The sequence below is a fragment of the Oryzias melastigma genome, unplaced genomic scaffold, assembly GCF_002922805.2.
Source record: "Oryzias melastigma strain HK-1 unplaced genomic scaffold, ASM292280v2 sc00557, whole genome shotgun sequence".
Lineage (NCBI taxonomy): Eukaryota > Metazoa > Chordata > Actinopteri > Beloniformes > Adrianichthyidae > Oryzias > Oryzias melastigma.
In genome coordinates this window covers 903-11,981 of record NW_023417150.1, presented here as the reverse complement: position 1 = coordinate 11,981, position 11,079 = coordinate 903, and the positions used below count along the sequence as shown (strand labels likewise).

Here is an 11,079-nt window from a genome sequence, read left to right as displayed (position 1 = left end):
CATCCTCAGGTTTTTTATGTATAGGAATATCTTGAGTTCAAAGATGTTATTAGTGTTTTGCTTTAATGAATGGGCCTCAGTGAGCAAATATTTTGAGTGTGTTTATATCTGCAAATAGCTTTTGAAATACTTTGTACATGTTTTATTAATATACATATTAAAGCTTTAAAAAAATACTTGCAGGCTTTTAATAAGTTTTCTGTTGTTGATTCAGATTTCCTCATTTGATTTAAGTCTTGTTTTAATGCCAGAAACGAATGAAGGAGAAAACCTGCAGATTCATTAAAGATTAATAAACTATTGTGTTTATTTTAGTTAGAATATAGCTTAAAGACCTCAAGTTTAAAGATAATGATGGTTAAGATGAGTGTTTTACATTCAGTTGCCGCACGCACCGATTAATCGACTAATCAAAAAAAATAGTCGGAGATTATAGTCGACTATTGAAATAATCGTTTGTGTAAGCCCTACTGTCCAGAGAGGAACTATGGTATTGTATGAGGAAGTCTGGAGTGACAGAACTATGTGAGAGCAGTGCAGGACATGTATGAGGGCTGTAAGACAGAGGTCCTCCCTCATGCTTTGGTCTGCAGCTACTGCATCCTCACTGCAGCTAACACTTCACATCTGCTGAACCAGTAAAGTCCAGTTTCTGACTCACAGACTCTGGTTCACATTGGAAACTGATTCACACAGAGGAATGTCCTCAGAGGGAACCTAGTTAATCATTCAAGAGAACAGAAGACTGAGACACTCTTACAACCTGGACCACTGATCTCCTGATGGAAATATTAAAGTAGTCCAGATGAGGAATCATCTAGAACTTATTCAGTTTCTTTATTAATTTGCCTTCATGACTGAAGTTGTGTACTGATCTCATCAGAAACTTACTTTTTTGTAGAGTTCATCAGAACAAACTCGCTTATGATTTTCATTCTTCCTGACTGTAATTTAATAACGTTAAGTTTAGTTATTGAGTGGAACAATAAACATAGTGCTTCTTTTGACCCTTTAGAACCGCCCCCAGTCTTGCATAAAAACTACCTGCAGAGGCTCTTCTATCTAACCCAGCAAAGATTTTGTCTTTAGAAGCATACGGACTGGGAACCAAAAGCTGACCTAAAAACTACATGAACCGAAAGATCAGGTGCTGATCCAAGCTCAGTAAATAAGCAACAGAACCAGGTCTGTGGGAAAAACCTGTCAGTCCACCATAGTTTGACCTCCTCACACATTTTCATAAGGAGCTGCTGCTCTATGGGTCAGATATGTGCTGCAGTTGTTTGTCCATTTAAATCTGCAGTTCTGTGATTGATTCATGTTTTCTTTCAAAGAACACAGAGAACATGAACTTATCCCAGAAATCTACACCTGGATGGACTTAGGTTCTCATTTTTAGTCTGGTGTGAAAAACCCAGGATAACATTTGTAACCATCAGGTAAAGAAAAAACAGGATTTTTAACTCTAGCAGATTGTTGTGATTTTTTTACATTATATGCCACAGTACTCTATTGTTTCTTCTTCACTGACATCTATCTGATATTTTCTTCTGAAAAAAAGAAAAACAGACAACGTGGAAAAATAGATGAATGAAGCTGACCTGAGAATCTCCAGTTTACAGCTTAGACTCTCCAGTCCAGCAGACAGAAGCTTCACTACTGAATCCTTCAGGTTGTTGAAACTCAGATCCAGATCTCTGAGTCTGGAGGACTGAGAGCTGAGAACTGAGGACAGAGCTGCACAGCTTCTCTCTGACAGATTACAGTCTCTCAGTCTGAAGAAAACAAAGACAGACAGCAGTTATTGAAACTTTTGTTTTTCACTCAAATTCATTTGTTCACTGAAGGTGATTTTCATGAGAGTTCTTACAGAGCTTTGTTGGAGGCTTTGATCACTGGCAGCAGCCTCAGAAGAGCCTCCTCTGAACGAGAGTATTTCTGCAGGTCAAACTCTTCCAGATCTTCTTCTGATGACAGTAAGATGAAGACCAGAGCAGACCACTGAGCAGGAGACAGTTTATCTGTGGAGAAACGTCCTGAACTCAGGAACTGTTGGATCTCCTCCACTAGAGAACCATCATTCAGTTCATTCAGACAGTGGAACAGGTTGATGCTTTTCTCTGCAGACAGATTCTTACTGATCTTCTTCTTGATGAACTGGACTGTTTCCTGATTGGTCTGTGAGCTACTTCCTGTTTGAGTCATCAGACCTCGTAGGAGACTCTGATTGGTCTCCAGTGAAAGACCCAGGAGGAAGCGGAGGAACAAGTCCAGGTGTCCATTTGGACTCTGTAAGGCCGTATTCACAGCACTCTGATAGAACTGAACTGGACTGCTTTGTTTCAGTTTAAAGATCTTGGAATCTCTCTTATGTTTCATAATGTTGAGTCCAGAGTTGACGAAGGTCAGGTGGACATGAAGAGCAGCCAGAAACTCCTGAACACTCAGATGGATGAAGCAGAACACCTTGTCCTGGTACAGGCCTCTCTCCTCTCTAAAGATCTGTGTGAACACTCCTGAGTACACTGAGGCTGCTCTGATATCGATGCCACACTCTGTCAGGTCGGATTCATAGAAGATCAGGTTTCCTTTCTGCAGCTGCTCAAAAGCCAGTTTTCCCAGAGACTCCATCATCTTCCTGCTCTCTGGACTCCAGTGAGGATCTGTCTCAGCTCCTCCATCATACTTGACCTTCTTGACTTTGGCCTGAACCACCAGGAAGTGGATGTACATCTCAGTCAGGCTCTTGGGCAGCTCTCCTCCCTCTCTGCTCTTCAGCAGATCCTCCAGAACTGTAGCAGTGATCCAGCAGAAGACTGGGATGTGGCACATGATGTGGAGGCTTCGGGATCTCTTGATGTGGGAGATGATCCTGCTGGCCTGCTCTTCATCTCTGAATCTCTTCCTGAAGTACTCCTCCTTCTGTGGATCATTGAACCCTCTGACCTCTGTCACCATGTCAACATATCCAGGAGGGATCTGATTGGCTGCTGCAGGTCGTGTGGTTATCCAGAGGCGAGCAGAGGGAAGCAGGTTCCCCCTGATGAGGTTTGTCAGCAGATCACCCACTGAGGTGGACTTTCTAGGGTCATTTAGGATCCGAGTCTTGTGGAAGTCCAGAGGAAGTCGACACTCATCCAGACCATCAAAGATGAAGATGACCTGGAAGTCTTCAAAGCTGCAGATTCCTGCTTCTTTGGTTTCAGGGAAGAAGTGATGAACAAGTTCCACCAAGCTGAACTTCTCCTCTTTCAGCACATTCAGCTCTCTGAAAGTGAATGGAAATGTGAAGTGGATGTTCTGGTTGGCTTTGCCTTCAGCCCAGTCCAGAGTGAACTTCTGTGTTAAGACTGTTTTCCCGATGCCAGCCACTCCCTTTGTCATCACGGTTCTGATTGGTTCTTGTCTTCCAGCTGGGAGTTGAAAGAGCTCTTCTTGTCTGATGCTGGTTTCTGCTCTGTCTGCTTTCCTGGATGCTGCTTCAATCTGTCTGACCTCATGTTCTTCATTCAGCTCTCCAGTTCCTCCCTCTGTGATGTAGAGCTCTGTGTAGATCTCATTCAGAAGGGTTGGGTTTCCTGCTTTAGTGATTCCCTCAAACACACACTGGAACTTCTTCTTCAGACCAGATTGGACTTTATGTCGACAAACTGCAGCAGCAGATCCTGAATGAAGACAACAAACAGAGTAAATAAACTCTCTGCAGCCTGAATGATGAGGGTTTGAATCCATGTGGTTCCATGTGTTGAGACATCAGTAAATCTTCATTTATCAGCAGCTGAAACCTTCAGAGAAATCCTCTTACTGCTCTGCAGTCGATCAGCCAGCTCCTCCTGCTTCATTCTCCTCAGGAAGTTCTCTGTGATCTTCATCAGTGACTCTCTGCTGCTCCTCTGCTCTTCATCTTCATCCTCCTCCTCATCCTCCCTCTGACTCAGAAGCTTCTGGATCTTCTTCAGCTCCTTCTTCACAAAAGTGACAATGTTGTCCTCCAGCAGCTGCAACAGAATTCTAGATGAATGAGCCAATCAGAGTGAAGTCATGGAGCCAAACATCAGCTCCATGTTGGACACACTGACAATCCACTGGTCTCCAAAGTGCAGCATGGAGATGACTGTGGACAGAATGATGGAAAAGCAGTTGTTGTTCATGTACAGACCAGAAAGATGGAGTCCAGCTGTGTTTGATGCTGCTGGACAGACGGACCACTGGGAGTCTCTGAGCTCTGCTGGTCCACTCTGTGGAGAATCAGAACCATCAGATCCATTCTGTCTGTGCTGGGAGGATTCAAATAAAACTAACTTGAGTCAGATCAGTTCACAAAGTCACAGCTAGAATGTTACACAAAAAGTCAGTTCCTATTAACTTTACAGTAAAAAGACTCAACTTAAAAAAGTGTCAACATTATTACAGCAACCTTGTGGTTTCCTTTTAATCCATAATTACTATTCTTTTGGTTTATATTATTTTAAATATACAAATTCATATTTATTTTTAAGTAAAAATTGAAGTTATACAGAATCATTTGATTTTCATTTTACACTTGAATGTTTAGATTTAACTTCCAACCAGGGGGTCATATTAACATACTGTCCATGTCTATAGAAAGTCATTTAAGTGTTTATACTGTCTTTGATGCAAAGCTCAAGCAGCACTTTTCAAAGTGGAAACTTTGGTTCATATCAGAACCTTGAAGAATTTCAATCAATAACTACTTCTGTTTCAGAATAAGTTTCCAGAAACTTCATAGTTTTCAGGCTGCAGACATTATGAAGGCAGTAGGTTAATGTAACACACTCAAAGCATTTCTCTCTGAAAGTTTCACAAGATATATGTTCTGCAGTAAATGGTCACAGATAGCTGTGAATTCAACCAGACTTGTGGTTTCACAAACTTGACCGTAACATCAGAGCTAGATGATTTATTTTAAAAATCCACCAAAAAGAGAGAGTTCCCCTCAGACTGTCCAAATTATCAAAGTTATTTCTTGCAACATTTGATCTCTTAGTTCTTACCAGATAAAAAAAAATTGAGAGAGAAACCTGTCAACCACAGTGTTATTGCTTTATGTTTCCAATTTAGGATCTAACTGAAGTTCATTCATCCATCCATTTTCCTGACCGCTTTGTCCCGTCCGGGGTCACGGGGGTGCCGGCGCCTATCCCGGCCGCTGATGGGCGAAGGCGGGGTTCACCCTGGACAGGTCACCAGTCTGTCACAGGGCCTCAATCACACACACATTCACACTCACTTTCACACCTTGGGACAATTTAGAAGCACCAATAAACCTATGACACATATTTTTGGACGGCCGCAGTCCCCGGAGAAAGTCCACGCATGAACAGGGAGAACATGCAAACTCAACACAGAAAGGTCCGCATTAGTGTTTCTGTTTCAGATCCCCCAGCTGGGATTTGAACCAGGGCCTTCTTGCTGTGAGGCAAGAGTGCTAATCGGGCAGCTGCAATTGTTTGTCCTTTTAAATCTGCAGTTCTGTGATTGATTCATGTTTTCTTTCAAAGAACACAAAGAACATGAACTTATCCCAGAAATCTACACCTGGATGGACTTAGGTTCTCATTTTTAGTCTGGTGTGAAAAACCCAGGATAACATTTGTAACTATCAGGTAAAGAACAGTTTTTAACTCTAGCATCTATAGTTTCTTCTTTACTGACATCTATCTGACACTTTCTTCTGAGAAAGACAAAAAACAGAAAACCTGGAAAAACAGTTGAATGAAAGCTGACCTGAGACTCTCCAGTTTACAGTGTGGACTCTCCAGTCCAGCAGACAGAAGCTTCACTCCTGAATCCTGCAGCTTGTTGAAACTCAGATCCAGATCTCTGAGTCTGGAGGACTGAGAGCTGAGAACTGAAGACAGAGCTGCACAGCTTCTCTCTGACAGATTACAGTCTCTCAGTCTGAAGAAAACAAAGACAGACAGCAGTTATTGAAACTTTTGTTTTTCACTCAAATTCATTTGTTCACTGAAGGTGATTTTCATGAGAGTTCTTACAGAGCTTTGTTGGAGGCTTTGATCACTGGCAGCAGCCTCAGAAGAGCCTCCTCTGAACGAGAGTATTTCTGCAGGTCAAACACTTCCAGATCTTCTTCTGATGACAGTAAGATGAAGACCAGAGCAGACCACTGAGCAGGAGACAGTTCATCTGTGGAGAGACGTCCTGACCTCAGGAACTGTTGGATCTCCTCCACTAGAGAACCATCATTCAGTTCATTCAGACAGTGGAACAGGTTGATGCTTTTCTCTGCAGACAGATCCTCACTGATCTTCTCCTTGATGAACTGGACTGTTTCCTGATTGGTCTGTGAGCTACTTCCTGTCTGAGTCATCAGACCTCGTAGGAGACTCTGATTGGTCTGCAGTGAAAGACCCAGGAGGAAGCGGAGGAACAAGTCCAGGTGTCCGTTTGGACTCTGTAAGGCCGTATTCACAGCACTCTGGTAGAACTGGACTGGACTGCTTTCAAAAAATTTAGAAAACCAAGACTTTTTCTGTTGTTCTTCCTCCATGAGGTTGAGTCCAGAGTTGATGAAGGTCAGGTGGACATGAAGAGCAGCCAGAAACTCCTGAACACTCAAATGGATGAAGCAGAACACCTTGTCCTGGTACAGGCCTCTCTCCTCTCTAAAGATCTGTGTGAACACTCCTGAGTACACTGAGGCTGCTCTGATATCGATGCCACACTCTGTCAGGTCGGATTCATAGAAGATCAGGTTTCCTTTCTGCAGCTGCTCAAAAGCCAGTTTTCCCAGAGACTCCATCATCTTCCTGCTCTCTGGACTCCAGTGAGGATCTGTCTCAGCTCCTCCATCATACTTGACCTTCTTGACTTTGGCCTGAACCACCAGGAAGTGGATGTACATCTCAGTCAGGCTCTTGGGCAGCTCTCCTCCCTCTCTGCTCTTCAGCAGATCCTCCAGAACTGTAGCAGTGATCCAGCAGAAGACTGGGATGTGGCACATGATGTGGAGGCTTCGGGATCTCTTGATGTGGGAGATGATCCTGCTGGCCTGCTCTTCATCTCTGAATCTCTTCCTGAAGTACTCCTCCTTCTGTGGATCATTGAACCCTCTGACCTCTGTCACCATGTCAACATATCCAGGAGGGATCTGATTGGCTGCTGCAGGTCGTGTGGTTATCCAGAGGCGAGCAGAGGGAAGCAGGTTCCCCCTGATGAGGTTTGTCAGCAGATCACCCACTGAGGTGGACTTTCTAGGGTCATTTAGGATCCGAGTCTTGTGGAAGTCCAGAGGAAGTCGACACTCATCCAGACCATCAAAGATGAAGATGACCTGGAAGTCTTCAAAGCTGCAGATTCCTGCTTCTTTGGTTTCAGGGAAGAAGTGATGAACAAGTTCCACCAAGCTGAACTTCTCCTCTTTCAGCACATTCAGCTCTCTGAAAGTGAATGGAAATATGAAGTGGATGTTCTGGTTGGCTTTGCCTTCAGCCCAGTCCAGAGTGAACTTCTGTGTTAAGACTGTTTTCCCGATGCCAGCCACTCCCTTTGTCATCACGGTTCTGATTGGTTCTTGTCTTCCAGCTGGGAGTTGAAAGAGCTCTTCTTGTCTGATGCTGGTTTCTGCTCTGTCTGCTTTCCTGGATGCTGCTTCAATCTGTCTGACCTCATGTTCTTCATTCAGCTCTCCAGTTCCTCCCTCTGTGATGTAGAGCTCTGTGTAGATCTCATTCAGAAGGGTTGGGTTTCCTGCTTTAGTGATTCCCTCAAACACACACTGGAACTTCTTCTTCAGACCAGATTGGACTTTATGTCGACAAACTGCAGCAGGAGATCCTGAATGAAGACAACAAACAGAGTAAATAAACTCTCTGCAGCCTGAATGATGAGGGTTTGAATCCATGTGGTTCCATGTTTTGAGACATCAGTAAATCTTCATTTATCAGCAGCTGAAACCTTCAGAGAAATCCTCTTACTGCTCTGCAGTCGATCAGCCAGCTCCTCCTGCTTCATTCTCCTCAGGAAGTTCTCTGTGATCTTCATCAGTAACTCTTTGCTACTCCTCTCCTCTTCATCTTCATCCTCCTCCTCATCCTCCCTCTGACTCAGAAGCTTCTGGATCTTCTTCAGCTCCTTCTTCACAAAAGTGACAATGTTGTCCTCCAGCAGCTGCAACAGAATTCTAGATGAATGAGCCAATCAGAGTGAAGTCATGGAGCCAAACATCAGCTCCATGTTGGACACACTGACAATCCACTGGTCTCCAAAGTGCAGCATGGAGATGACTGTGGACAGAATGATGGAAAAGCAGTTGTTGTTCATGTACAGACCAGAAAGATGGAATCCAGCTGTGTTTGATGCTGCTGGACAGACGGACCACTGGGAGTCTCTGAGCTCTGCTGGTCCACTCTGTGGAGAATCACAACAATCAGATCCATTCTGTTTATGCACAAAGAGACTAATACACTGAAGATAGAGAGAAGGAGCTGAGTTCACATCAAACATAGAAGGAAAACTTCACAGATTTGACTCGATTTCAACATTTACATACAGCTCACCTTTCTGCACCAGAAGATGCCGATGATTTAAAATAAATAAGACGACCCTTTGACTGGTCACTCTTGAAGGACATACAACTGAGTTCAGATCCAGATTCAATTCTGAGTCTCTGACGAAACCTGATGAAAAAAATGGTTTTATTAGAAGTGAGTTTCTTTCATGATGGTGTTTGAAGAGTTCTTTTGGATTTGGTTAATCTCAGATCATAAATCCATCATGAATGCTGTGGTTATCAGAAAAGAGATAATTCCTCTTAAACATTCATTCTGAGTTCACAGGTGAATTAGAGTTACAGTCAACTAGATTATTTATTCTCTTTTTCTTAGTTAGAAAAATATTCTTCAGAAAAAGAGATTGAAGTAGATGATCAAAGTAAAAGTCCATCCATCCAGTTTCCTCCGCTTGTCCAAGACTGGATCCTGGGGCAGCAATCTAAGATACCCAGACTTCCCTCTCCACTTCCTCAAGGTCCTTTGAGGAGATCCTGAGGTATCCCAATGCCAGTCAAGAGATGTAGTCTCTCCAGTAGGGCTGTGACGAGTATCCAGCTGCTCGGGTATCGCAATCTGCTCCCAGAATTCGAGTACGGATATTCGCGACGTCCAAGATCGCTGATTCGCGATCTTTATAAATGTCGTAAATTGTAACAAAAGATGATCAAAATATCAATTGGGACTCTAGGTGCATTGTCACTTAGGAGTTTTTTGACCACCTCGTACTCAATTCTTTGTCCTCAGCCTCTTCTTCTTCAGCCAAAAATAGGTTATTGTGATTTAAAAGATCCTCCAAGAATTTTTTCCACATATTCACAGTGTACTTAATTAAGGTCAACAGCTCAGCACTAGATTGCGATTGGTTGAAAGCTCAAGCTCAAAGTTTACAACTTTACATCTTGTGTGTCTGAAGCTACATAACCCCGTGCTGTAACAGGAGCATCTGTCCACCACTAGAGGCCCTCCACTCTGATCTGTTTGCTCAACTGATGGACAGTACATGTTAAGAAAAAAATAGGAAATACCAATGAGAAATGTGAACAATTTGTGGATTACTGAGGATTACAGCAGCTGTGAGTTTTGTTGTTTAAATCACAAAGTGAATATTTGTTGAATTCATAACATGAATCTGACAAACACTTACTGTTCCAGTGATGAACCACTGTCCTTGAGTTCAGGAATCAAATCCTTCAATCTGTCACTCTTGAAAGACTCCCAGTTGGGCTCAGGTCCAGGTTGGTTCCTGTGAAGAATGGCGGTTGCTGGTGTGAGTGCTGAGCTCTGACATGGAGAAGAGTCATGGACAGTTATAGATGTTCATCTCACCTCTGAGCTTTGCTCTGGCTCTCATCTTCCCCACACAGAGTGCTTTTAGAGGGAGGGGCTCCCTCCTGTGTGTCTTCACACTGATCCATGCTGCTGGATTGACTGGATCCACTGGATCAGCTCACACACACCTTCTTCCAGCCTTCATCTGCAGAGGAAACCCTCATCATCATCAGCTCTGATCCTCCTTTACTAACAGATCAGCTGCTCCTCCACTGATGGGCTCTTCTCTTGTGTAGGATAATAAGTCCCAGCTATTGTAGGACACACCCTGAAACGGTCATCAGTCTGTTACAGGACTTCACACACAAACCTCTGAGTTTGTACAAACATATTCACATTAACATTTTTTAATAGCAGAATGTATGACTGAATGTAGAGGAGAAGGTGAGAAACTAGCAACCAGGGCCCCAACACTCCCCCCACCAGGACCCGCTACAGGAGCCCCCCTGTAGAAGCCCAGTGAGGTCCACTCTCAGCTTGGGCAGAAACTAGGCCTCTCTGAAGTCCAGAAACCTTCCAAAGCCCACATGTCTGAAGACCCCACCAACCCCCAATAACCCCCACACCCCATAATATTCCTACATGGATTTGTAAAAACAAAAACAAAAAAAAAACAGTCCTTTTAAAGCAGGGATCCCCAAACGTTTTCTTGTGAGGGCCATATAACTGTTTCTTTCTCTGATGTGGGGCCAGGTCAGTTTTCAGGCTAACAGAAAAACTGTAACAACCACAGAGTGTCCCGGGCCGTAGTTTGGGCTCCACCTGCTTTAAAGTCTTAACATACTTATAGCGTACAAGGTGCATTAGTGGTTTTTACCTGTTTTGGTCACCCAAGCTCCATCCATTCATCTAGAGAACCTGGATCCTTTTAGGGGTCATGGGATTGCTGGAGCCTATCCAAGCTACTGTTGCGTGAAGATAGGCTTCAGGTCGCTAGTCAATTGCAGGGCCACACACTCACGTGCACACCTGGGATTCAGAATCATCACTTAACCTACGAAGCATGTTTTGGACTGTGGAAAGAAACCGCGGTGTTGGAGAAAGCTGAAGCATGCAACTCCACACAGAAAGGCTTGATCCACAGACCGAACAAAATGACAGTTTCTGCAAGAAGGATCAGGTTTCCGCTGAACTGTCTCAACTCGCCTGCATGTAAACTTTCTGTTTTGAGGAAGCACTGATCTCTTTGTTAAATCTTCTGTTTTCTATTCTCACA

The 11,079-nt window shown here is 43.6% G+C and overlaps 1 protein-coding gene across 1 annotated transcript; it reads right to left on the bottom strand.

Moving 5' to 3' along the window:
• Positions 1 to 1,866: 1,866 nt before the first annotated feature.
• On the bottom strand, positions 1,867 to 7,245 carry LOC112139641 (NLR family CARD domain-containing protein 3). The gene is made up of 5 exons (XM_036211104.1): positions 7,233 to 7,245; positions 6,024 to 6,699; positions 5,677 to 5,695; positions 3,786 to 3,989; positions 1,867 to 3,618 (listed from the first exon to the last, which is right to left on the bottom strand). The coding sequence occupies exons 1-5, from the start codon at positions 7,243 to 7,245 to the stop codon at positions 1,867 to 1,869; spliced, it is 2,664 nt and encodes an 887-aa protein (XP_036066997.1).
• Positions 7,246 to 11,079: the final 3,834 nt, after the last annotated feature.

What these genes read in the sequence shown, in the direction of transcription:
- LOC112139641 (XM_036211104.1), bottom strand. An exon ending in GTAAGAGGATTTCTCTGAAG is followed by an intron (nt 3,619 to 3,785) that starts GTTTCAGCTGCT and finishes TCTGGTCTGAAG; the next exon opens with AAGAAGTTCCAGTGTGTGTT.